The sequence below is a fragment of the Mercenaria mercenaria genome, chromosome 4 (genome assembly GCF_021730395.1).
Source record: "Mercenaria mercenaria strain notata chromosome 4, MADL_Memer_1, whole genome shotgun sequence".
Classification (NCBI taxonomy): Eukaryota; Metazoa; Mollusca; class Bivalvia; order Venerida; family Veneridae; genus Mercenaria; species Mercenaria mercenaria.
In genome coordinates this window covers 77,524,974-77,552,865 of record NC_069364.1, presented here as the reverse complement: position 1 = coordinate 77,552,865, position 27,892 = coordinate 77,524,974, and the positions used below count along the sequence as shown (strand labels likewise).

At 35.4% G+C, this 27,892-nt stretch overlaps 3 protein-coding genes across 3 annotated transcripts; 2 read left to right on the top strand and 1 right to left on the bottom strand.

The window, feature by feature from the left end:
• Window positions 1-2,012: 2,012 nt before the first annotated feature.
• On the bottom strand, window positions 2,013-6,724 carry LOC123553515 (uncharacterized). Its single transcript, XM_045343216.2, has 5 exons — window positions 6,339-6,724; window positions 5,706-5,877; window positions 5,022-5,068; window positions 3,371-3,477; window positions 2,013-2,180 (listed from the first exon to the last, which is right to left on the bottom strand). The coding sequence occupies exons 2-5, from the start codon at window positions 5,849-5,851 to the stop codon at window positions 2,085-2,087; spliced, it is 396 nt and encodes a 131-aa protein (XP_045199151.2). The 5' UTR covers window positions 5,852-5,877; window positions 6,339-6,724; the 3' UTR covers window positions 2,013-2,084.
• A 4,417-nt stretch (window positions 6,725-11,141) lies between these two features.
• On the top strand, window positions 11,142-17,319 carry LOC123552196 (uncharacterized). The gene is made up of 2 exons (XM_045341661.2): window positions 11,142-11,432; window positions 16,974-17,319. Exons 1-2 carry the CDS (start codon window positions 11,211-11,213, stop codon window positions 17,316-17,318), a joined length of 567 nt encoding a protein of 188 aa, XP_045197596.2. The 5' UTR covers window positions 11,142-11,210; the 3' UTR covers window position 17,319.
• LOC123552197 (uncharacterized) lies at window positions 17,101-27,118 on the top strand. The gene is made up of 2 exons (XM_045341662.2): window positions 17,101-17,319; window positions 26,329-27,118. Exon 2 carries the CDS (start codon window positions 26,345-26,347, stop codon window positions 26,789-26,791), a length of 447 nt encoding a protein of 148 aa, XP_045197597.2. The 5' UTR covers window positions 17,101-17,319; window positions 26,329-26,344; the 3' UTR covers window positions 26,792-27,118.
• The last annotated feature ends 774 nt before the right edge of the window (window positions 27,119-27,892 follow it).

The window sequence follows — 27,892 nt, the reverse complement described above, 5'->3', positions numbered from 1 at the left end:
GTAAAAATATGATTATGTTTGGTGAAGAAATAAAGTTGATGAAGCATTTACTTGCACAATATTTACATTTTTATTTTATCATTATAGATTTTACCAATTTTTAATTTATTATTCGCCTGTTTTGGTAAAACGGACATAGGATGTGAAGGCGTGTGCATTTGTCCATTTGTCTGTCCATCATATTTCATGTCCAGAGAAAAAATAAACATTCAAGGTATTGACTTTAAACTTGGCATATACCGGTAGCTAGGTGGCGATGAAAGAATGTGCAGAGTGCATGAACCAAGTCGGTAGGTCAGAGGTCAAGGTCACAAATGGGACTGAAGTGTCTTATTTGGCACTCACATTTTATGTCCTGAGAATTACTTACTGATTATTCAAGGTATTGACATTATACTTGGGATGTTTGTAGTTGGTGATGAGACGATGTGCAGAGTACATGAACAGGTCAAAGATCAAGGTCACAAATGGAGATCAAAGGTCAAATTTGTCCTTTTATATTTCGTGTCCAGGGCATTAGAGGTACTGACTTCACTCTTGGCATACTGGTAGGAGATGTTGAGACGATGTGCAGAGCGTATGAAGCAGGTCGTCAGCTCATAGGTCAAGGTCACACCAAAGTCAAATGTGCCCGTCATATATAACCATTCAAGGTATTGACTTAAAACTTGGCATATACGTATGAGGCGATGAGAAGATGTGCATAGTCAAGAGGCCATATTTTCTATTTGAACATCATAAACCTATGCCAGAATATGAATATTTGTCTCAATAAAGTCAAAGTCGTCATTTCTGAACGGATCTACATTACCCTTTTGTTTAAATAGGGTTCCAAATTGTTATAGAAAGCATAAAATCAACTCGCCCTTTTTGCTTGTTAACCTTTTGTCTCAGGAGTAACATTAGCTCTTCCTTCTGCTCACTTAGATGGAGTCAGTGTTTACAGGTCGAGCACGTATGGGCTTTATATAAACGATTATCTTGTCATTGCACAACAGCTTTTCCATATTTGGTTATTAAAAGGAAAAAAACGAGCTGTTTGCAAAACACGAATGCCCCCATGATGGCCCTGCCCATTTTCAGTCCTGACATCACTACTGAACACCAAAACAATAAGGGTCATCCACTGACCGCAGGCAATCATTCTATGAAGTATGTGGATTGTAGTCCAAAGCATGTTTAATGATTGGGCTAAAATGTGTTCAGTGTCAAGATCATTGTGACCTCGACCTCTGAACTACTAAAGCTACTGACCTCAGGCAATCATCCTGTGCAGTTTGAAGGGAGAGGCAGTAGGGCTATTCAACTATTTAGCAGGAACCGTTTTCAGTCTTGAGATCACCATGTCCTAGACATTTGACCTACAGGCACCTTAACCAATAGGTGTCATTTAACGACCACAGGCAATTATCCTAACAACTGTAGGCCAAAGCGTTCCTGAGTTACTGAGCATCATCCATTTTCAGTCTAAAAATCATTGCGGCATTGTCTTTAGACTTACTCAGTTACTGACCCCCAAAACAATATAGGTGATATACTGACCACAGGCCGCCATATGCTATGACGTTCAAGGGCTGTAGATTAATGCACTCTAGTTATTGGGGTGTCTTATTAGTTTGACGACTGTAGGCCAAATCATTTTCGGAAACCAAATTTTAGCTCTTAAGGTCACCATGACATTGACCTTCTGACCCCAAAACATTAGGGGTCATCTACTGACCCAGGCAATAATGCTATTAAGTTTGACCTTTAAGTAAGCGATCTCAAAATCAACATCTACCGTCACGACCAATCTGCCATCTCATCTGAGGTTCATGCGCGGAAATGTTCCTTAGTTATTGATCGGAAACCGAGGTGACGGACAGAGAGACGGTCTGATTACTATATGCTGCTCCTTGGGGAACGTAAAACAGATACAAATCACACCTAGAAAGAGAACACTTACTAAATGAACACTGCAGCTAAACTAAAACATTCAAATGGCAAAAACAACAAACACAAAATTGTAAGTAAGGCAGAAAGGCATTTATTCAGATAAAATGGAAACAGATACATGTAAAATTAATCAGATGCGGTCACTTCGTTTAAGCAACGGTGTTGTCAGCTTCCTTACAAGCCGGGTTGTTTTCCCACTCAGCAACACCTTCTGGAGCACCGATGAATTCTACACCCTCTTCACACTAGAGATTAGAGAAAAATTTATACTGAATTTAAAGGAACGAGTACCAGCCCTTTAGATGCCTATCACTATCATGATATTACTTTTCTGTACGTAATTACACCTTTTTTTCACTCACTGATTGCAAAAAAAAGTATGTTTTTCCTGTCAAGATTCTGTTCAATTTAACTTGAGACTTACAGGGTTACTTAACTAAATTACAAGATAATTATCAATTTGAATATTCTAACAGTTTTTTTCTTATATCAAATTAAGCGGTCACACCGTTCGTTTTCGGTATATCGTAGTACAAAATTATATGTGGATAGACATAATTCCATAATTATCTAACACTCGGTTTTCCTTATAAACGAGAACAATGCGTTAATTAAATGCAAAACATAAAGGTTTATACCTAGTTTTATATAAATTTTTTTGTGAAATGGGTCGTTAAATTAATACAGTCATATCTGATTTTGTTGAAATTTCAAATGTGTACTACTTGTAATATGAAATATAATGCAAAAAACAACGAAGGACGTTATAAGTTTTAGTTATCATATATCTTGTACCATTTACATAAATGTTGCTTGTATCGTCGTGTTTTTTACTTTCCATAATAAAAATCAGGAAGTATAAAGTCAGTATGAATATAGCAAAACCTAAGTTAAAGAAACCTGATCCTCACACTGGGAACTGAGATTCTTTATCTCGATCAAAGGGTATTCTAACATCACTAAAAGGTAACTTATTAAATGACACAAAGTGTAGATTTAAAGTGTGGCTATAAGTCGCGGAAAACAATGTTATTCAATGGAAAAATGGGCTTCTTGGCGTTTAAACAAAGGTGTGGCTAGCCAACTCCATACTTAATACTGACAAATTAAGTTTTTTCCTGCATTCTTCCGGGGTTTTTTTACGGAATGCCGGGTGCTTTTTGAGTGGCCTGGTTCCCGACTGGTTGTGAGACTACCGCTCTACGTTTATGAAACGTAGAGAATAAGCACGGTGCACCAGTCTACTCATTGAGCTACATTTACGGCCGAAGAATGTCGAATTGCTTAACGAGATTACGTAATCACACGGAAATTACCTAGCATCAACCGCTTCACGAGTTTTCCATGTCAGACAAATCATCACACAGTTAAGAGAATACCATGTTTCCCTTACTTTATTTTCCAGCAATACATAGGGCTATTACTGTTGACTTACCTTGAGAACCATGCCGCGTTCATCAGGTGTATCACCGCATCTGCACTTTCTGCCGTAAACTTCGGACTCGGAACCAGCCGCAATAAATGTATCATACAACTTACAACCTGTCAAAATATCAGTGTTATATATGGTGGCTGATTTCTGCCATCTCGTTCTGGCGTGTTGGCGCGTTTGCAGGGCGCCAGAACGCCAGGACGCCAGGACGCCAATTATACGCGCCAAGACGACAAACAAGGCATTTATCGTTCTGGCGGGGGCGCCAACACGCTAAATTGGGAAGTTGTCGTCCTGGCGTTCTGGCGTCTTAGCGCGTTTGCAGGGCGCCAAGACGCCAAGACGACAAATGAACGCGCCAAAACGACAAATATGAACTTTGTCGTCTTGGCGCGTATAATTGTCGTCCTGGCGTGTTGGCGTCTTGGCGCCCTGCAAACGCCAACGCGCCAACACGCCAAGACGACAAATGAACGCGCCAAAACGACAAATATGGATTTTGTCGTCTTGGCGCGTATAATTGTCGTCCTGGCATGTTGGCAACTTGGCGCTCTGCAAACGCGCCAACGCGCCAGAACGAGATGGCAGAAATCAGCCACCATAGTTATAACTGTAAAACTGTAATTCATAAAGCAATGACTTTTATATTATTTATAAAAGAAGGCAAGAACAATTTGCGTGCCAACATCATCTTTAGTAAAAGGGTAGATCAATTAAAAACGACGTAGAATGAACATTCATATTGTACATTCTATCATTGTGGTGATCCAATAAGTATGTGAGAATTAATGTATCAAGCGGATGGTCAAGGCAAGCAAAGCCGCTCGTCATTCAGCAGTGACTAGGGTCTTGAGTTATAGCCAAAATACTGTTTTCTAATGTCACGTGACCTGACTATCAGCAAAACCACCAATCAGCAGATGAAGACCATGATATAGAGTCGAAATAATCAGGTTGCACCAACGTCATATGGCAATTTGTCCAGCCTTTTATGGTAGAGAAACCCTAGGTGTCCCTCTCCAGGGGCACTGTTTCAGGCATGGTTTAGCACTTCCCTAAACCAACTGGATGGCTTCCTCACTGAAGAATTCTACACCCGAAACGAGGTTTTGAACATACATCGGTAAGGGACAAGTGATTCAAAGTCAGAGACCTATACCATCCGGCCACGGAGGCCATTTATATATATAGCTATCAAATCATTTTGCATTGTGTGGTTTTATATTTTGCTCAATATTAACAGTGGCAATATTGAAACAATTTGTGGTCAAAATCACTTTCCCGTCACATTCGTGGCTTTCAATCCCAACTCTTCAACATTATTTTAACTGATGATGCCGTCCTAAAAGGTGTCATTCTCTATCATTAAAATCTGCAAAGTTGCCATATCGGTGCGACTTAAAACCTAACAAATTAAAATGAGAACAGTAATGTCAGACACCCTAAGGAGAAATGCGGTAGATATATATTGCACACAGCCATTTTGAAATTTAAAATGGCCGCCATACCGATGGCCAAACCAAGTATTATATGTATGGAATTCTTACTGGATGGCACTTTGACTATCATAACCTTTCAAAATATAACAAAAAAAATCCACAGGGTTACAATTCGCTAAAGACTACAGTTTGTCTTGGGTTGGAGATAATCATACCTTGTTCACAGATTCCATCGTTACAAATGCTACCACATGGGCAATCTCTGTAGATAGAACAAATGCAGTGTAAAGTGTTATACATGTATAATACATTTTAAGACTACTTCAAATTTTACAACGTTCTAAAATCCCAACTGACACTCTGGGAAAGGAGGGTTAAAACGCAAGTCACGTCTCAACGATAACATGTTACAACATCTCAACAACCAATGTAATTTAGTGTGTCTCTCTATGTGACCATTTCAGCATATGCCCATGAGTCTTAATTTTTTTAAACATACCTAAATTCTTAAAGTTACACAATAACAGTCGAAAATTTTCTAAAGTTATGCTACATCTGTATTTAAATTCATACTTTAACTTTTTGAATTTAAACATGATTTCACTCAGGGGCATATGAATGCAATCAATGTAGATAATACGTTTTCAAAAGAGAAAGGCAACCTCAACAATTTTATGCTGAAAGTGTTCTCTCTGAAATAGCCAGCACTTACTTCCTAAAATGAGGCAAACCCTGTGGGTGTTGAAAACTCTAACCGAAGGCATGTGTAAACGTTACAAACTCCAATTGAAGCATTTTAACTGAAAGTATTATTTTATTTGTTTTCTTGAATCAAACAGACCAACAAGTCTAAATACAAAGATTTCAGCTTTTAATTCAGCTAGTAGGTTTTCACTTACTCTACCAATTTGACGATATCAGCCTCTACCTCACGTGCATTGTATGGAAATACACGGTGTTTCACGATTGCACATTTGGACTCTTCGTCAGCTGTGACGTAAGCAGCAGCCATGATCAATACCAATGCGACTGCAAGCCGGGCCATCTTCTTGTCTCTTGATTTTCTGTAATCTAACAAAATCGATGCTTAACATTAAACCATTACGGAGTGGATTGATGAAAGATTTATATATGTAAGACATAACTGCTTATCACAAACCGACAACAAATGTTGGTTATACCGACTCCTTTCAAATCGATTATACTAAGGATTCTTAAAAAACATGTTATTATTTCAGGTCACCTTTCTAGCAAAAACAGTAACTGTTGTGGAACTAAGATAGTTATTGAAACAGAATGCGATTTAATATGAATGATTCGATTTACGGAAGGCAGTAACACGCCATTATAATTGTGTCCTTGGGAGAATCATTGGTGATCTCTAACCTATATTAGAGCTAAAACTTGATTTTGTCAGAGGACCGCTCCGATGTTTATATAATATCATTAATTAACCTTTTAAATAGTTTCATAGAGCATATTTCAGCGGTTGGTAATACAACTAATTTTAAGTCAATTTAAATGGCACTTACTGTTTTCCTATTGGGCTAAGGTACTGCGACATAGATCCAAAGGCCGTTTAAATCTGAATATGTCCACATTAAATTGCGCTTTATGTCGTTTATAATTTATAATTGGTGTACGAAAAATGACGACATGGCGGCAGCTGAAAGCTTATGTTCCACGCAAAAATAGTACTGTACACAACATATGGTCAAAATTCCAATGCCCATTAGGATCACCCGAGGCACGTATAATTTGTCAAAATCACTGGTGACACGGTTTTGGTTTATTACAATGCATGACATGTTTTGTACAATACTATCGACTTGAAAACTTCGTCCACTTATTTATTTATTTATTTATTTTGAAAATTTCAGTGATGATTGAATTTCGATAACTTGTAATGTAAATGAATTTTGTTTCGAAATATTTAAATTCACTATGCATTTTGTATAAAAAGAAAATAACGTTTATTTTCGTATAAACAACACTGGTGCGATAATCTCAAGGGCGACCATTTCCACAAGTCCAGACCAATCAAAAACATTTATGATCTAATATTTCTATGCAAATTAACGCCCTTGGTAGAGGGAGTCATGTAGATATATTACAATAGGTGCACATCTATATTCTTTATCATCTAAACGATTGAAGTATTAACTGTGTTGGATTCTATTTTGTACATACACATAATTAAGATTCATTTTATTACCCGAATATACTAAAAATGGTATACTGTGATGTCAAAGCATATTGTAATTGTATAAATTGATGTAAAATCGTGCATTAACAGTACTGAAGACTGTCATTATTCTATTGTACTAAATGCACACGGAGTCGTAATGATTTCCATTGTAAATACTCCATGTATTTCACTGTGTCCAAAGATAACATTTAAACACGAAATCTATTAATGCATGTTCGATGTATGAAAACAAAATTTAAGAATCATAAAGTACACTGGAATACAACACAGTTGTTATGAAGATGTAGCTATAAAACTCTCTACGTTACATTTGGGCTCATCCACAAGCTAAGTTGAATCTCTCTAAGGTATAAAATGACATTTGACGGGCCTCATTCTAATTCAGTTAAGGACGCAAGAAAAGTAATCACTTCGTACAATAATCAATTTTAAACGATTACTATTTCTCGTCAAGAAGGTGTCGCTTCTAGAAAATGGCCATGGTGTGAAGTTTATTTCAAAATATTGCACTGGTATATTAGTAAAGCTGTGTGTATTTTAATGCTGCGAAATGCGCTAATTTGCGGTCAAAGAGAGACTAAATGAAAGCAAATAGAATATATTCGCTTGATAATGCTAGTAAACTCTTTGCATCAGCGACGCAGATGTTTCTTTCTGTGAATTTATTTGCTAAAAATAAAACTTTAAAATGTTCGATGATAAATTGACATATCATTCGGAACTTTGACCATGCAGATAGGACACAGAATGTCATATCTATAAACAGATGTTGTAATACATCGCATGATTGATTAGTCAATGCGGATAGTAGTCGCAACTTGACCGCGATGGTTGACCTTAGACTGATTATTCATATCGATTATTTCATTGTAGAAATATGGTGTGCTTAGGTTAGGTGTGTTTAAATGTATGAAAGCAAAGATATGAAGTGTTTAACGTACACTCCTTTTCAATAATAGGTTGTGCCTCATTATGTATTATAATACAAAGGTCAACCATCGGAGTCAAGTTGCGTCCACTATAACAATATTAGTATCTAGGACTATGACTACGAACGTGACTTTGCTTCGGCGTGGGTTGGAGAGTGCACTCTAAGGATTTAAGATATCTCAAAAGGTGATTGATATTGCCTGCAAATACAACAGAGGTCATATAGTTTCATAACTTCATACTTATTCCAGCATCAAACCTTTTATGCGTGCCGCCCTTCTACTTGCCAAACGCTAAATGCCATTTACTTAATGCTAAATACTAATCGCTAAATGCTCAATGTTTAAAATGAACTTTCAAATGGTAACTGTAAAATGATAAATGCTAATTGTAAATTGCAAAACAAATGCAGGTCAAAAAGGCTAAATACTTCATTTCTATATATATGCTTATTTAAATAACGAGCTTAAAGAGTTATTAGCCTATTTGTAACATAAATTTTTGACTCTTTAAAACCGTTTTTAATCATTTTAGGGTAAACAGTTTTAGTCCCACGTTTGCCTGACTAGTGTTTTAGACCTGACTGGCACAGTTTTATATGTTTTCAATAATTTGGTTATAACCATTTATCTTTTTGAATATTAGACATTTAGCAACTGGTATTTAGCATTTAGTGCATGTATTCGTATGGCCGGTGCGCCATGCTAATTGCCAAATGCCAAATATTAAATGCTAAATGCCAACTACTTAATGCTAAATGCCAGTTATTTAACTCTATGTGCCAATTACTTAATGCTACATACCAAATGCTTTATACCATGCACGTAATGCTAAATGCTAAATGTCAAATAGCTAATGCATGCTTATTGCTAAATGATAAATGCTAATTGTCAAATTCTTAAACTTTATGACTTCTAACTCTTAACCTAGTGAAAGTAACTTTAAATTATTAAAGACATATAATATTCTACTAGTCTGACAGTAACATGTTTTATCGGCCATAAGAACATTGGACCGAAAGTTTTTCCCTTAACATTTTTAGAAAAAAAATTTTTTTAATAAAGACAAAGATATACTAAAAAGGTCAATGACTGTTTAAAGGATGCATTCATACACTGATATATTCAGCTCTTTTTTCAAATAAGCACATAAGCATTTGGCATTTATTGTTTTGCATGTCTCATTTAACAATTAGCATTTATCATTTGGCAATTAAGATTTGACAGTCATTATTTGACATAATAGCATTTTCACTAACTATTTGTCATTTCGCATTTGGCAATTAGCATGGCGCACCAGCCTTCCGTAGTATATGGGATATAGTATGAGTTTCCATATGCGCACCCAGCTACCATTAGCCCCACAATAATAAACACATTCAATTAGCATACGGAGACGCCAAGAAGCAATAACAAGAGGGTCATGATGACCTTTATCGCTCAACTGTTAAACTTGGCCTTGGAATCATCAAGATAAACATTCTGACCAAGTTTAATGAAGATAGGGTCATAAATGTGGCCTCTACAATGTTTACAAGCTTTTCCTTTGATTTGAGTGGTGACCTAGTTCTTGACCCCACATGACTCAGTTTCGAACATGGCATAGGAATCATCAAGATAAACATTCTGACCAAGTTTCATGAAGGTAGGGTAATAAATATGGCATCTAGAGTGTTAACAAGCTTTTCCTTTGATTTGAGCGGATGACCTAGTTTTTCACTCCACATAACCTAGTTTCGAAACTGGCCTAGGAATTATCAAGATAAACATTCTGACAAAGTTTCATGAAGATAGGATCATAAATGTGGCCTTAAGAGTGTTAACAAGCTTTTCCTTTGATTTGACCGGGTGACCTAGTTTTAGATTCCATATAACCCAGTTTCAAACTGAAGATAGTTTTTAACCCCACATAACCCAGTTTCAAAACTGGCCTAGAGATATTCAAGATAAACTTTCTTTGCAAGCTTCATGAAGATAGGATTAAAAATGTGGCCTCTAGGGTATTAACAAGATTTTCCTTTGATTTGACCTGGAGACCTAGTTTTTAATCCACATAATCCAGTTTCAAAATTGGCCTAGAGATATTCAAGATAAACATTCTGTGCAAGTTTGTATCAAATCAAAGCATAAATGAAACCTCTATAAGGCTGAAAGGGCTAAAATAGAAAAGTTTGCCCTTTCAGGGGCAGTAACTCTAGAACCCATGACGGAATCTAGCCGGTTTTCAAAAGGAACCGCGATCTTATTGTGACTTAAGTTGTGTGCAAGTGTGGTTAAAATCGAATGTAAAATGTCACTTCTATCGTGTTCACATGGTAAAAATTAACAAATTATGGCTCTTTCAGGGGTCAATTAAGGGCCGTAACTCAGGAACCTATAATTAGATCTGACGGATTCATCATGGAATCCAAGATCTATTGTTGTTAAAGTTGTTAAAGTTATTTTTTAAGTTTGTATCGAATCAAACCATAAATGAAGTATCTATATGTCTGCAAATGCCAAAATAGCAAATTTTGGCCCTTTAAGGGGGCCATAACTCTGAAACCCATAATGGGACGGACGGACGGACGGACGAAGTGAGCTAAAAAATAAAACAATTTAAGGCTCTGTTCAGGTAGGTATTTTATATTCGTAACCCTGCATACACTATACTGCTACATCATCTACTCTAAATACATTGGTAATCGTTTAGAGATCAATGTACTTTATTACAAGGCCTTTCTCTAAATAATTTATTTACGTATGGATATGGTGTTAGTGTATAGACAACAACGGCTGACAGACAGATCGATGTCATTGTGATGTAGGTCGGAGTGATAGAATAATGACATGTGCATTTAGACACTAACTTATTAAATTATTTATTTAGTTCTCTTTTTGTTACCTATCATTTTTAGACATTTTATTCCGAAAATGTTGATACTGCTACAGTTGATGATGGTGATAGTCATGAAGTTGCAATGGTTGAATTTAAATTGAATTCCGAACAAAGTGTTTTTAAGTGTTCGCAAAAGTAGATACATTTGGTGCGATCATTTGGTGCGATCTCGTCTGCTGTAAATGTATTGTTAAAAGTTCACCGCAAAATATTGTGCAGCTTATTTCGTATAAATTAATTGATGCAAAACACTTCATAATGTAAGTGTTCTCCCAGCTAATTATGCTTACCATCCGGTCTAAACAACTAAAGTAAAACTATATAAATACAACACTTATTATACAGTTTCTAGAGTTTCTAAGACAGTAGCTTTATATTTTGTTGAAAGATGTGCCGTTTAAGCTTTTTTCTCTTATACGCCATTGGTTATCAAATTATTTTTGAATCAAAAGCGGACATGGGGACGGATTTTATCCTCGAACTCGTTTCTTACTTTGACACTTTGATGACAGAAGTAAATAAGCTTCGGCAGGAAGTGACGTCGGTAAACAAAGACGTAGACGTATTAAAGAGCCGGTATGAGATATTTGACGATACACGGAAAATTCAGGTAGGCAATAATATCATGATAATTTGTGTCTATCGCTCATTGCATGTGTATTCAGTAAATGGCGGGACTTCCGTTGTCGAGTGAATAAAGTTGATAATTTCAAATTACATGCCCTTCGCCGGCTGTTCGACATAGAAAATTATTTCATGTCAAAAAGAAATTCAGTTACATTGCGCAAGGTCGGTGGCCCAGTCTGTAGCCGCCATATGATTTATAATTGTGTTGGGTCAAACAAGCAATCATCAATTTTGCAACCTTCGTTTAATAATGCCGACTCAAAAAAAAATGAAAAAGGGAGGAAAATGCGTGAAAAAATGACTAATATTTTATTAAAAAGTTGGCTTTCTGTGGTGGCATATTTCTGCCACGAGATATCACGATAATTTGTAAACTTTGCAAGAAATGTGTGTATTTTTTTTCTGAAAACATTTCACTGCAATAAATAATATTTTCTAATATTCTTAATGCTTGCAACTGCCATGAGATGCTCGGTAACTATCAAGATAATATTTTAAACTCTCCAGCAAAGTTGTGCGTTTTTCTGAAAGCATTATCGCAATCATTTTTTTTTTCTTGATATGTTTTTATTTCCAGGAATCTTTAGAATATTGCGATAATACTTTTCAGAAAAGTTCGAAATATAAAGATAATTTCTGAAAGTATCGAGAAAGCTTATCTAGCTAATAAATTGCAGTTGTTGGCTCTTACACAAAAGGTATCGAGAAAAAAATGTAAATTACGAAAACTTTAAATAGTGCATGCACATCCATACTGTACGTTTATCGCTACAAAATCAGTTTAAGAACTTGTTTGCAACTGATACATATAAGTGAACAGTTTGGATCCAGATTCAAATTGCTGATCTGGATCCATACTGGTCGCAATGACCTAAAGCTTGTTGTCGCACAGTAGCGCTATGTAAGATACATTTTCACACAAAAGCACACAATTCTACCTCTCTCACAGCAAAACAATCAATATGATGTTCTTTTATCTCTGAATTTACAAAATAATTTTCTCGTAAGAACGAAATGCCAAATCGTATTCACGAGGTATCGTCTAGCAATGCGAAAAATAGAAGTAATTACGGGATAATAAGCACTTTTGTTTCTAAGTGAGCCTGTGAGACTTTCCTACAATGTTGTATCAACAACACGTCAAATTAAAGTAAATCCTCTTTGTGTATACTTGAGACGAACAATATTGATTGTTTTGTTGCCAGCTGTTCCTAGTTTTCTCGCAAATATTGATCAAATTGCAGCCGATTCATCCGACAACGGCAAAGATGCCAAGAGAGAGGGAGGGAGAGGGAGGGAGAGAGAGAGAGAGATCGTTTTGGAAAGAACAATGATAATAAGTGCACCAATACTTGCAATGTTTAACACTCAAGGTATCCGATCCACAAATAATATATATTATATAACAGTGCTATTAAAATATATAAAATATTGATGCCTGGTAAGCTCATATAATTTTGGTAACATTTGGTTTAAACAATATTATAAGGAAGTCATACTTGCTTACGAAAAGTCAGTGGTTCTACCCAGGTGGCCACACGTGCGTTAAATAATGCCAAATTAGGCACCTGCGGTACTCCTCCGCATTAAAAAAAAATAACCTATCAATATGACGGTGTGACGTTAAATTCAATAAAAAAAAATGTGTGTATTGATCGTTTTATTGTGCCAACCCATTTGAGAATTTGTCAGTTCAAACTTTTGTTTTCGGCAATCTTGTCGGGTCGCCTGATCAATAGCATTTAATGCAGATTTATAATAAAAACCTTTTTTTATGTTACCGCTGGGGCGAAACATATAGATGCTCGAGAACCTCCAACATTGTGAATTTATTTAGAACCTTTTAAATCTTCACTGGCGAAATTTACCATTGAATTAAATAAAAATCAAGACATTTTAAAATTGCATGTTTTTGTGAATATGTTTAAGAATCGGCTTTGAAACACACCATTAATTGTACACGGTCGAAACTGATTTTCCCTCTCAACTTGCTGAACAAAATGTACATAAATACGTTAAAGAGGGCATAATTAATAAATCTTCGACATGTAAACTTGTATCTATGCTGAGAATATCAGTTTGCAGAAGTATTCTCGAAATTGCAAATGCGCAATTCAGAATGCACTCGTCAGAAACATTCCAGCTCTAGTGTACGACCGGCTAGGCTGTTCGAAGCACGGGAGGGGATCCAACGTATGTTTTCCCAAATGGGCACCGCTTAAAATCATATGTTGTGCTTCCGGTAGTACATATGTGGTAAACATTTCGCAGAAAAGTACGTGAGATTTTTATTTGTGATTGAAATATTGTGAAAATGACATTGTTTTGCCAAAAACTCGCGATACAGTGCAACCGAGTATACATTACCTAGCATGTAAGTGCATTTACCTTACCTGTATTTGTAGAAATGACGGAGAAAAACGTATTCTCCGTGAAGCGGTATAACTGAAAAATAGCAACATTTTTATCAACAGATGGAAATATGTTGTTTAGTTGCCATGCGGGCCGCCTGCTTAATTTTGCTCTCGCAACCTTCTGTATGCTAAACCCCATTCAGAAGAAAAAATATTTGGCGATCACTTTGCTAGAACAATATTTTTTTGGGCGAAAAACCGAATGGGATACATATGTTGTGCATGGGCTATATATGTGGTGCATTAGATTTTTTAGAACTCCACAGATCTTGAGCTTAAATGGTACCTGGATAAAGAAACGAACAGGAAATACGTGCCAAGTATATGTCACATCAGTCCAAAAATTATATACATTTGTATGAAAGGGATAACTTATAAACGAGCACAGATTAAAGTTTATATTAGATGTTGTAGAACATTTCCACTTAGGAGTCAACGCATCTCTCCTAAATCCGAAGGCGTTAATGTGTTGCTTATGTGTGTTGACCTGTAAATGTCGGAAATATGCATGTTTAGTTTGGTGTATAGCATATTAGCTGCTGATACGGTCTGCGTAATTATATGTTCTTGAACCTAGTGTTCTTTTCATGTTTGCTTTACCCGTTCATGTGCGCCTCTATATATATCTTCGGCGGTATTTTGCATCGTTAACTGTGGAAATTGTCTGTCCGTGAACTGAGTTATAGAGCAAAATATCTGTCTCGGGCAACGGACTCAAAAATAAAATGTAATAAATACTTTACGGTCAGGGTGTTTCAGGGGGTATTTTGGTTTGCCCGATACGGAACTACTGGTCCAGCCTCTCCATTACATGTACATATGATATTGCGGACCTGGCACATACTTGTGTAAAACTACCTTGTTACATGTATACCACAACTCCACATTCTAGGCCTATCATAGTTTATGGAAATATAGGTGGGAGGTTATACTGCAAGGTACACGGTCATATAATCAGAACATAGCTGCGTCTGGTAGGTAACTTAATCAAATTAAGGGCCCAGGACATATTGCATAATTTAATGACCATGCTCGGTTATATTCACACAATTTTGACCGAGTACCTTGTGGTATACCCTCCCTCCTATATTGCAACAAACTGCGTAGTTCAACACAAGTAAGTGTCAGGTCCACAATATCTTATGTATTGGAGCGGCCGGGCCAATAGTTCTGTATCGGGCAAACCAAAATTACATCCTGAATTGAAATCCCAGACCCTAAAGTATTTATTACATTTTATTTTCGAGTCCGTTGCCCGAGACACAGGTATTTGGCTCTATAACTCAATTCACGTACATGATTCAATGACAGACAATTTCCACAGTTAACGATGCAAAATACCACCGAAGATATATATAGAGGCGCACATGAACGAGTAAAACAAACACAAAAAGAACACTAGGTTCAATAACATATAATTATACAGACCGTATCGGCAGCTAATATGCTATACACCAAACTATACATGCATATTTCCGACATTCACAGATCAGCACACATAAGCAACACATAAACCCCTTCGGATTTAGGAGAGATGTATTGACTCCTTAGTGGAAATGTTTTACAGCGTCATATGTAAGCTTAAAGCTGTGTTCGTTTCTAATATGTTATCCCTTTAAGGCCTAAAAAATTCTTTGTTTCCGGTAACATGCTCAAAATAATTAGGGTAGGTAGGTCGGAAAATCTTTTTTTTTTTTTTTGATTTTTTTTTATTAAGGGAGACTTTTCGGAAATTATTTTTGTGTCTGTCAAAAAATGATTACAAATAAGGGGGTTATGCCTTTAAAGCATCAGTAAGTTGATTTCTAACATCACTGGCATTGTTTAAAGCATAAAAAGTGCAGTTTTGCAACTTTTTGTTAAAAAGTTGAAAAAAATATTCTCCAAGACCATAAAAACATTAAGGGTCGGGCCAAAAATTTAGGGTAGGTCGGGATACCGGAAACAAACAATTGTTTTACGCCTAATATACATGTATATAATTCTTGGAATAATGTGACATACGAGTACTTGGCACGTATTTCCAGTTCCTTTCTTTATCCGGGTACCATTTAAGCTCAAGATCTGTGGAGTTCTAAAAAGTCTAGTGCACCACATATGTAGCCCATGCACAACATATGTATCCCATTCGTTTTCTCGCCTAAAAACATTTTTCTAGCAATGTGATCACCATATTTTTTTTTCTGGTTGGGGTTTTGCATATGAAAGGTTTCGAGGGCAAAATTTAAGCAAGCGCAGGGCAATTACAACATATTTCCATCTGTTGATAAAAATGTTGCTAATTTTCAGCCATACCGCTTCACGGAGGATAAGTTTTTCTCTGTCATTTCTACAAATACAGGTAGGGTACATGCACTTACGTGCTAGTTAATGTATACTCGGTTGCACTGCATCGCGATTTTTTGGCAAAATAATGTCATTTCCGCAAAATTCAATCACAAATAAAAAAAAACCTCACCTGTTTTTCTTCGAAATTTTTACCACATATGTACTACCGGAAGCACAACGTATGAATTTAAGCGATGCCCATTTGGGAATACATATGTTGGATCCCATCCCGTGTAAATAACTAAAAAACAACAACAACAACAACAAAAAAAAAAACATTTACCATAGCTCGAAACGGCGTAGATATCAATACAGTAGCTGCGTGTGACATACATACCTATCCTTGGACATTGCTTAAAACAAAGAATGAATATAAATGGGCATAGAAATATGACAGAAAAAAGTTAAATTTAAAACCTGCAGAATCAAAAGTCGATTTTCAACGAATGTAATTTGTAATTAATCATAACGCATTTATAATGATTGCAATGTAGAACCACGGCACTTGAGATAATGTAATTTACGAGTATTGCCATGTTTGTAAGTGTCAAGTTGCATCCTCTTATTTACACACATGAAAGTTAAGAGTTGTCACTTCGACGAAGAAAATCTGTGATAAGCAAATCTAAGTATTCCATTAGCCTATAGCAATTTGTAGTATGGCCATATCAAAGTGTGGAAGAACTTGAATCAAACATACATATATCCTAAAAATTCTGCTATAATGCTACTCCATTTTATATGATGTAGCTTTTCTTTTGACGTCTCTCAATTATTTTCAGGTGAAGGACAATAAACAAACCCCACAAGCTCAGTCCAAAGTCATTTCCAAAGACGAACAAGATAAATGTCGGCTTCCGAATGACAAACATGTATCAAGTTTGATAAAAGAGACGATTAAACAAGAGAAAACGTATTTGAGAAAAACTATTGCAAAGTCGTTGCTGTGCTCAAGCGGGCCCATGACGAAAGAACTGAAAAAGTTAGCAAGGATTTCCAAAATCTTGAAGCAGAAATATATGAAAATCTCAAACGAGCCCATGGCGCTCACAGCGAAAGATCTGAAAAAGTTAGCAAGGAGGTCCAAAATCTTGCAGCAGAAATATACGAAAATAGGACACAGCTGAGGTAAGCTGATATACAAACAAAACTCGTGCATATTACACGGATGTTCGTCATTATCCAATGCCATTCTATCACTATAGCCTAAACACTTTTTTTCTTTAGATATTTATATTAATTTACATATGCTTTATAATAGTAAAGCTGGTAGGTAGTTGGTAGTTGAACATTCGAATAACCAACTACATACTAGTTGCCAGTTGGTTATTCAAAATTTATTGGAAACTTCTACTACATTTTAAACTCAAAATAAAACATGTAGTCTAGCAAAACTTATAAGTTTGGTGGTGTATGGTTTTCAATTTCGCATGAATATGCAACTTCTTACTGGAATGTAGCTAGTTATTCAAATTTTGAAAAGATCCAGACCTATTATGATTAGACAAAATCATACAATTTAAAACTTAATTTGCTGCAAGATATCAGTATCAAACACTTAATGTATAGATGAGTCTCGAAAAAACATTCAAGAGAGCCAGTTGCCAATTCGCATGTGAATAACCAACTGCCTACTGGTTTGCAGTTGGTTATTCGACATTTTTCAGGAAACCATTTGTTTGTCAAAAATGATAAAATCATTCAAACTAACATTTCATTTGCTCTAATCTTTTAATATTCAACACTTTCAATGTATTTTAAGCAGTCTTCATGAACATCAATAGGGCTAGTTGCCAATTCGCGAGCCAGTTGCCAATTCGTAAGCGAATAACCAACTGCCTTCTGGAAGGTAGTTGGTTATTGATCCTTTTTTTTTAAATTCCGTCTTTCAGTTGAAAATGATTTATTCTTTCAAGTCAATCACTAGTTTGTCTTCAAAATTATATTTAACTATCGAAATGCAATCAACAGAGCCAGGTACCAATTCACAACATGTTGAAGAAAATGTTTTGTTTTAGATGTAAAAGAATAAAATCATTCAATTTAACATTTCAAACTTTGTCCTAACTCTTCATTATCTAACAATTTAAATATTTAGATGAGTCTAAGAAACATTCTACAGAGCCAGTTACCCTTTCGCGTGCTAATAACAAACTGCTTAGTTTCAGGAAAACATTTTTTCGTCAAAAACGATAACATCATTCAGTTTAACTAATACTATTGGCTTTTTCTTCAAGGAATAATAAATTTGTTCCTATATTTTATCAGTTAATAAAATATAGGCAAGAGTTAGGATGCGTAATAATTAAATCACGAGTGCTTAGCATAAGTGATTTAATTATTCGCATCCAAACGACTGGCCGTATTTTATTAACTGATAAAATCACAAATGATTCTCCTGGGAATTCATGCTATGGTGCTGTCAATAAGACCTTGTTAAGAGTAACAAAAGGGGTTAATGTCTTCTTCAATAGGCATATAACAGTACCTACAATGAAAAATATGTTTTTTATTATTGTTATCATTAGTATGGTTAATTTACTTGATCAAGTCAGTTGTACACTTATCAAAACAGTAATAAATTTAAAGTAATGATTATAGAAAATACAAACACGTAGAGTATCATTTTTTGAATGTGTAATTATAAGTGATACCTTTATGAATTAACAGTAGACTTATATAGTGAAAAAATATATATTTGAAAATCAACATAATAAACAATTCGGTATAATGCAGAATTATGAAGATATATGTCACAGGGAGAAAAATGACGAATTCAGCAGCTGACTTCTAACCCAGGTCAGAGAATGAACCTGCACCGATTTTCCGTAATGTGCTAGGAAATAAAAAATAATCTTGAGGGAAATTATGAAATGGAAATAACTCGATTATAAAAGATGTAACTGAAAATGAAAAAGAAATATAAAAAGATTATAGAAATTGATTTAGATACAATGTATATTAAACATATTTTAACATACACAAAAGGGATTCTCAAACATATGTTAATTTTCAATTTATTGAATATAGAAAGAATATTATATAAAATTTGTTGTTTACAGTAACACCAAGCGGACAATAAATGACTAATATTTTTATTCTGAATAATTGCTTTTTTGGTTTACTTAATATGATAAAAGAAAACAGTCCATAAAATTTTCATTACATTTATTGGAACTGTAGAAGTACTTTTAACTGAAAAATTTTCAATTTTCATATGCCCTTGAACCTGTCCTGAAATGAACTTAGGTAGTTTAACCAAAGATGTTTGGCGCTAGTGAAGTGTGCACATTGTTTAACATTCCAATTCGTAATATCCCCATTAACGCCACCGATTTACGACCTCAGATTCCTTGGCCAGGTTAATTTATGACTCTGATCCTGAAACGGACAATTTGATTAAGCGCCTATTTCTATACAATGGCATATTCAATGGTGTTGAACATAATAATAGTGATGATAACTAGCTATTTTACCTTTATCAAATGTACAGTGTTATTGAATTTTACCTGCAGGTTTGTTTTTCAATATATTTTCAATTGTGATTTACTGCCATATTGATACATTTACTGGTAGGCAAATTGACTTCCTGGAGAATGTCGAATACTAGTAACCAACTGTTGAATGCATTTAAAGGAATAAATATTAATATTTAAGGACAAAACGAAAATTAAAATGAATGTTTTTATCATTTTCGATCAAAAAAATGACTGTCTGGAAAATGTCGAATAACCAACTGCCTACCAGTAGGCTGTTGGTTATTCGCACGCGAATTGGCAACTGGCTCTCCTGTGTGTTTCCAAGACTGATCAATACGTTGAAAGTGTCGGATATTGATATGAAAGAACAAAATAAATGCTAAATTGAATGATTTTATCCATTTGTGTCTGGAAAAAAGGCTTTCCTGAAACACATCTCGAATTGGCAACTGGCTCTCCTGGTACTTTCGGAGACTGCTGAATGCATTTAAAGGAATAAATATTAATATTTAAGGACAAAACAAAAATTAAAATGAATGCTATTATCATTTTCGACCAAAAAAAATGACTGACTGGAAAATGTCGAATAACCAACAGCCTACCAGTAGGCAGTTGGTTATTCGCACGCGAACTGGCAACTGGCTCTCCTGAGTGTTTCCAAGACTAATGTATACGTTGAAAGTGTCGGATATTGATATGAAAGAACAAAATAAATGTAAAATTGAATGATTTTATCCATTTGTGTCTGTAAAAAGGCTTTTCTGAAACATTATCTCGAATTGGCAACTGGCTCTCCTGGTACTTTCGGAGACTGCTGAATGCATTTAAAGGAATAAATATTAATATTTAAGGACAAAACAAGGATTAAAATGAATGTTTTTATCATTTTCGACCATAATAATGACTTACTGGAAAATGTCGAATAACCAACTGCCTACCAGTAGGTAGTTGGTTATTCGCACGCGAATTGGCAACTGGCTCTCCTGAGTGTTTCCAAGACTGATGTCTACGTTGAAAGTGTCAGATATTGATATGAAAGAACAAAATAAATGTTAAATTGAATGATTTTATCCATTTGTGTCTGAAAAAAAGACTTTTCTGAAACATATCACGAATTGGCAACTGGCTCTCCTGGTACTTTTGGAGACTGCTGAATGCATTTAAAGGAATAAATATTAATGCTTAAGAACAAAACAAGAATTAAAATGAATGTTTTTATCATTTTCGACCAGAAAAATGACTGTCTGGAAAATGTCGAATTACCAATTGCCTACCAGTAGGCAGTTGGTTATTCGCATATGAATTGGCAACTGGCTCACCTGAATGTTTCAAAGGCGGATCTATATATTGGAAGTGATTTGTATTGAAATCGAAAAGCAAATCAAGTCTAATTGTACGATTTGATTGTTTTAAAATAGGTTTTGATTTTTTTTTCTTCAAAATTTGAATAACTATTTACTTTCCAGTATGCAGTATTCATGCGAAATGAAAAGTGATAAACCAATACCTCAAAATTGATAACATAATTATGCTATATTGTGTTTTATTCTGAGTTTAAAAAGGTAATCGAACTTGCTAATACATTTTGAATAACCAACTGGCAACTAGTAAGTAGTTGGTTATTCGAATGTTCAACTACCAACTACCAACTGCCTACCAACTTTACTGTCATACTACAATGATAATATGTAGTAGGTGTTCATATTTTGGATCATGTCTTTAACGGGGGCTGGACATGAGACCGTGTTTTGAAGATTATTAAGCCAAATTGTTTAAATTTGATTGTTTCCCTTTATACCATTTTAACGTTAATCTCCCTTATCTTGATAATCTTGACACACTACATTGATTTTCTTAATTAGGGGTATTGTAACGACATGGAATGAAACATTACTAGTGGAGTTTATATCTTGCCCGAGGTTATTTGCAGAATACATAACACATAATTTCTTCAAATTGGTGATTTTTAACGATAATCGGGTTTTTGTTTCAAAACTGAGTCGGGAAGGTTATTCCCATTACTCGGCGTAACTTTTAGATATGAATTTAATCTTTTGATTATGTCTTTTAAGGGCAAAAATGTATGTGAATCATAAATTTAAAGTTAATGAATTAAAAAAATAATTTTTAAAATTTAAATATTCTTATTTAAACATGTAATTTAAAATAACATTTTGTATTTAATTTTACACACACGGAATTAGATCGACGCACATGTATATATCTGATATATATATAAAATTTGTAATTTCTACAAATTGGTGATTTTGAATGATAATCTGGTATATGTTTCAAACAAAGAAGTATAAAATACAATTTCAATAGGCGTAAATTGACCGATAAAGGCTAATCGATACACTCGATAAGCTGTTTTCAAGGGAGACAATTTCATCAATAAGCCACCAAATTGGCTTAGATTTCTGGGTATGAAAACGAAATACACTTTAAATGACTCTGATATCGTGGGTAGTATACCTCAACGGAGTCTGTTAAAGTTTCATACCTCCTCAAGATGAACATAACATGCCAATTTTTGCGAGGATAGTAATCTATAGTTGATTTTAACAAGAGATGCCAGAGGACCGCAATGCTCGATTGTCAAATTTTTGTAAATGAATGAATACATGATAGAGGGAATGTGTTTGTTCTTCGTGAATATGAGATAGCCTCTATATCTCACCGGGCTGTGACTACAGTATATTTTCACGAGATCGTAACGTGAGCAAAACGTGAAGATTTTCCAAATTCGAGGTGAGGACTATTCCATATTCACGAAAAGAAAAAAAAACAACCTAATTTTCTTTTTATTTCATGCTTATTTACTTTGAAATACGCTCTTTGCTACAAATTTTGATACTAGCGCGAAAACGCGACAGTCGTTTCGTGATATTACAATGATACACATTACATAAACTTCTATTTCATTCTATTAGCTAACCCGAATTTTATTACGGGTGAGCTAGTAGTACAAGTACAAGTGGGTGGTCTGTCGTCCATCGTCCATTTACATATTTTCAGAATTACACCAAACTTGGTCAGTAGCATCCTAGTATAGATCTCTATCAAGTTTGTTCCAATGGTTTACCTTAGCCGCTTTTAGGGCCGCCAGAGCTAAAAACAGAGAAAAAAACCGTTACACGACCTTGATGGATCTTCATCAAACTTGGTCTGTAGCATCATTATAAGGTTATACCCCAAATCAATTCAAATGGAAGCTCTTGACAACTTTAAGGGGCTGCTAGAGCTTCATTAAGAAATGCCTTCAGGCGACTTTTTTTCATGAACCACTCGATCGATCTTCGTCAAACTTGATTAATATAGCATCATCATAATGCCCTCTACTAATTTTATTCAGTTTGGGGCATTGGCCCCTTTTAGGGACTGCTAGAGCTAAAGATAGAAATAAAACCCTGAACGACTTCTTCTCATGAACCGCTGGATGGATCTTCATCAAATTTTGTCTGTACTATCATTATAAGGTGCTCTCCCGAATTTATTCAAATGGGGTGGGGGGCACCTGACCCCTTTTAGGGGCTGCTAGAAATAAAGAATAGGAACGTCTTTAAATGACTTTTTTCCTCATAAACCGTTGATAAATCTTTTATCGAAGTTAATTTGTAGCATCATTATAAGGTTTCCAACTTTGTTCAACTGGAGGCATTTGGTCCCTTTTAGAGGCTGCTGGAGCTAAAAATAGAAATACTTTTAAACTATTTCGTGTAATGAACTGCTTGATAGATCTTCATCATCATCATCATTTTTTTCAAATGGGGCCCCCTGGCCCCTTTTAAGAACCACTATAGCTAAAAGTAGAAATACCATTAAACGACTTCTTCTCATGAACCACTGGAAATAATATCATTAATCTTGGTGTCTAGCATCATCGTAAGGTCTCCTGCCAGTTTTGTTCAAATGGGGACGCTTGGCCTCATGTAGGAGCCACTAGAGCTTAAAATAGAAATACAAAATGTACCTTTAAATGACTTCTTCTGATGAACGCTAAATGGATCTTCATCAAACTTGGTGTGTAGCATCATTGTAATGTCCTCTCCCAAATTTGGTCAAGTGTGTGTGTTTGGATTTTTAGGGGGCGCTGTAGTGTAAAAATGGAAAAGAACTTAATTGACATATTCTCATCAAATTTTGTCTGTGGCATCATTGTGAAGTCTTCATCCAAACTTGTTCAAATGGTCCCTTTTAGGGGTCACCATAGCTAAGAATAGAAAACTTCTCATGCACCGCTTAAGGGATGTTCATCAAACTTAATCTCTAGCATTATTGTAAGTTCCTCTCCCAGATTTGTTCAGATGATCTTGTTTGGTCCCTTTTAGAGGACATCAGAGTTAAAAATAAAATAAAAATAACTTCTTATCTTGAAGTTTGTTCTAATAGTAACACATTTTTGGACCGTCACAGCAAAATATAGAAAAAAATCCAACTTTAAATAATTTTTATTTTAATGCACTTCTTAAAGGGCAAGAAATGCCTGACAATAAGTTATTTTAAATGAAAGTCACCCCAAAGCCTTTCATAACGCTAAAAGTTTTTTTTAAACTCGGACCGCAATGTTGAAAAAAATAAGGAAGTTTGAAATTCAGAAAATGGCTAATCATGGAGGCATTTACACATTGCTGAATTTTTGTTTTTAGCAAATAACCTTTTTAAATAGATTAACGTTATATATTTCTTGAGTGTAATATGTAAAATATGGTAATTTCTTTCAATGTAATATAGAAACAAAATGGCCACCATTTGACCCAATATTTAGATGCTCATAACTTTCTCATTTTAAAGCTGATTTTGAAAATTCTTTCACTTCTTTAATAAAAGATTTAAGAAATCCTAGCAGACAGAACTAACACAAGAACAACATTGCCTTTCCCTTTAAAAGATGTTAACCTTGGTCAAAAGCAAGGTCAAATGGTCAAGGTCCTTTTCAGGTGAGCGACTTAGGCAAATTTTGGCCTCTTGTTATTTTTGTTGCAGCGTAACTTAAAGAAATTCTTATCAAGTAACGTGATATGAATCGGGTTTAAGCTATAACGAACAAAGCGCGACTACGAATTCCATCCCGTAAAAAATTAAAATCGTATGAAATCATTTTAAATTTATTAAACTAGTTGGATAAAATAATAAAATACAAGGCTCCGCACATGTGACTTAAAGCCATGTTACACCTCAAAATGGTAGCAACGCATTTTGGTAGTCACTACCAAAATTCGGCCGAGTTTTGGTAGCGACAAAATGCGTTGCAAGGGTACATACGATGTGTTAAGGATCATGGAATGGAACGTATTTTGGTAGCTTTTTCTACACCAGGGGCTGTGCTCATTTTTACATTACGCACAAAAGAGAGATGAAAGGAGGAAATGTCTCCTATAAAAATGGTGGGGGAGGTGGTTCGGAGTTCCCCTCCCGAGATATAGTTTTCTTATAAAAACAACCAAAATGTAGATTCCTGAGCGTGTGAAAGGGGCCTCAAACGACTGAATTGTTTTGTTGTTGTAATGTGCTAGTGTTGTCAGAGGGATAGTCCACCACGAAAATGTTGAATTCTGTAAAACGAAGTACAAGTGTGAGGATGACTCTTGGGTCCTCCACCAAGATATTTTTTAATTCATCCCACATAAACATAAATTGTGAATTCTTTGCGTGTTTTAGGGGTCTTAGATAAATATTTCCGGCAATTTTTTTTTCTCTTCGAAGGTGAAGGGTTTCGATAGTCCACCACAGATACCTTTGAAACACAACGTGAAAGAATGGTAAAATGTGGGCTTACTCGAATAATTTTCAAAAAACTAAATTCTCCGCCGTTAGATTTAGATTTTTATTTTGGTGTATACATGCGAGTGGTATTTTGGACAACGCACGGAAATGGTGGGTTCTGTGTGTTTAGGGTAAGAGATCCATCATTTACTCAGAAATGAAGCTTCCTCCGCAATAAGGTATTCCATCATGACTCTCTTTGAAATAATATTGTCTATTCGTCATAAAATATTCCTTTTGTAAATCATGAGATTATTATTAATACCGTTTTGCGTTGGATGTGTACATATCCAACGTATTTTGGTAGTAGAGTTTTGTAAACTACCAAACTGCGTTGAGTGTAACGCATTTTGGTAGTGACTACTATCAAAACTCGACCGAATTTTGGTAGTGACTACCAAAATGCGTTGCTACCAAAGCCATTACGTAATAAAGCTTTGACGTTGCAACAGGTAAAGAAAGAAAAATTTTAATATTAACCCTAATATGTGATATAGAGAATATTACTTTTGTGTCTTTCCACTGTCTTGGCAAAGCCTCGCATTTTATTATTTTATCCGGTTCGTTTAATAAAGTTTTAAGTGTATGCTAAAGAATAGAGGAAACCCGCTATTCTTTTCAACAAAACATTACACCAGAGTGAGAAAAGTTAAGATTATCATTATTCTGTATTTCATGTGTCCGGTTTTGGCAAGAGTTCTAAATTCATGATAAATCCTTGGTAGTCTTAAATAAATAGAAAAAGTCAGTATACAATTTACAGAATAAGTAAACACAAGTTTTTTGTTTGCATGTAAACGTTTTTGAAATAAGCGACAAAAATGACATAAATATTTTAATTTTGATGATACGGTAAGTAAAAGATTAAAACAACAAAGTAAAACAATTTCAGGGATGAAATTAACAGAATGGGTGATAGCTACGAGAAGGTAGAAGACGCATTAAAACACATAAAGATTGACATGCAGAAGCTAAAAATCAGTACGGCATTTATGGATAATCGTCTCAAGAGAACCGGCAACCGATTGACACACCGCATGTCTACATTTCTTCGAGAAATTGAGCTCAAAATTAGCTCAAAACCCGGCTGTCAAAGCGGCACTTTGGGCGACAAGGGCTTTCCGACACCGCCAACCTTCCCAATACGGAGGACAGTACGATTCGATCCTCCGTTCTCTACACCCCCTGCTATTGTGTTTGGGCTGCATTCTCTAGACGTTCATCATGGGTTTAACCTCAGAATAACTGCGGAAGTTGTACACTTGTCTGAAAGTTCCTTCAGTTTTAAAATACGCACCTGGGGTGATACGGTTGTATATATTTCACGTGTCAGCTGGATGGCATGTCCTAAATAAGGAATGAAGCACAAGACACAAACGTTGCAACGGACGTTATTTCTAATACATAATGTATTAGAGAATGCCAATTTCATTGACCTTTTATAACTCCTTTAACCGGCTGAAAACTAAATAACTTAGATATTAACAGTGTTAAAAATTGATATATATATGCATGAAGTAAAATATTTGATTATGTGTCTGGCACATGTGAATGACACGTATATTTAAAATCACATTTATAAATCTCTAATATACATACAGTGCCAGTCCATGATTTGAAAATGAAGCCGATGCCTTTTCATTGGGAGATACATGCTGTAAATAATAAAAGTAAAATACGTAGTGTTTGTTTTTGGGTTTACCGCCGTTTTTCAACGGTATTTCAGTTATGTAACGGCGGGCAGTTAACCTAACCAGTGTTCCTGGATTCTGTACCAGTACAAACCTGTTGTCCGCAAGTAACTGCCAACTTCCCCACATGAATCAGAGGTGGAGGACGAATGATTTCAGACACAATGTCTTTTATCAAATCGTCACGGAGAACATACGCCTCATCCAGGGCTCGAACTCACGACCCCGAGATCCGTAGATCTGCGCCCCCTTTTGAGCTAAGCGGGCGGGCAATTACTTAGTGTAGTATTACTACCATAGAAATACACTTTTGAACCTTTAGTAGATATTATAAAAGATTTTAATCATTTTTTGTCGGTTTTCATTTGGAGATCTATGAATGTTTTAGGGAACCAGTCCCAACTTATACCAAATAAACCTCTGCTAATTCATGTGTTTAAAGGCCAGTTTGGTTTAGGCCCTACGCTCAAATCCTAAAAATGAATGAATGTGAGTCAGATCAAGAAACGGTCAGTTTGTTCAATCTAGGTGAGTAAGCTGATTGACCCTGAGAAAAGATGCTATAGCAGAATATCTGATCCATACAATAGCTTTCTGTTTATCAGCTACACATATATGAGCCGCATCATGAGAAAACCAACATAGTGGCTTTGCGACCAGCATGGATCCAGCCCAGCCTGCGCATCCGCGCAGTCTAGTCAGGATCCATGCTGTTCGCTTTCAAAGCCTATTGCATTTAGAGAAACCGTTAGCGAACAGCATGGA

What these genes read in the sequence shown, in the direction of transcription:
- LOC123553515 (XM_045343216.2), bottom strand. Translation starts at nt 5,851, where the DNA reads ATGGCCCGGCTTGCAGTCGCATTGGTATTGATCATGGCTGCTGCTTAC. An exon ending in CGATGGAATCTGTGAACAAG is followed by an intron (nt 3,478 to 5,021) that starts GTATGATTATCT and finishes ATATTTTGACAG; the next exon opens with GTTGTAAGTTGTATGATACA. An exon ending in AACGCGGCATGGTTCTCAAG is followed by an intron (nt 2,181 to 3,370) that starts GTAAGTCAACAG and finishes TCTAATCTCTAG; the next exon opens with TGTGAAGAGGGTGTAGAATT.
- LOC123552196 (XM_045341661.2), top strand. Translation starts at nt 11,211, where the DNA reads ATGTGCCGTTTAAGCTTTTTTCTCTTATACGCCATTGGTTATCAAATT. An exon ending in ACGATACACGGAAAATTCAG is followed by an intron (nt 11,433 to 16,973) that starts GTAGGCAATAAT and finishes AATTATTTTCAG; the next exon opens with GTGAAGGACAATAAACAAAC.
- LOC123552197 (XM_045341662.2), top strand. Translation starts at nt 26,345, where the DNA reads ATGGGTGATAGCTACGAGAAGGTAGAAGACGCATTAAAACACATAAAG.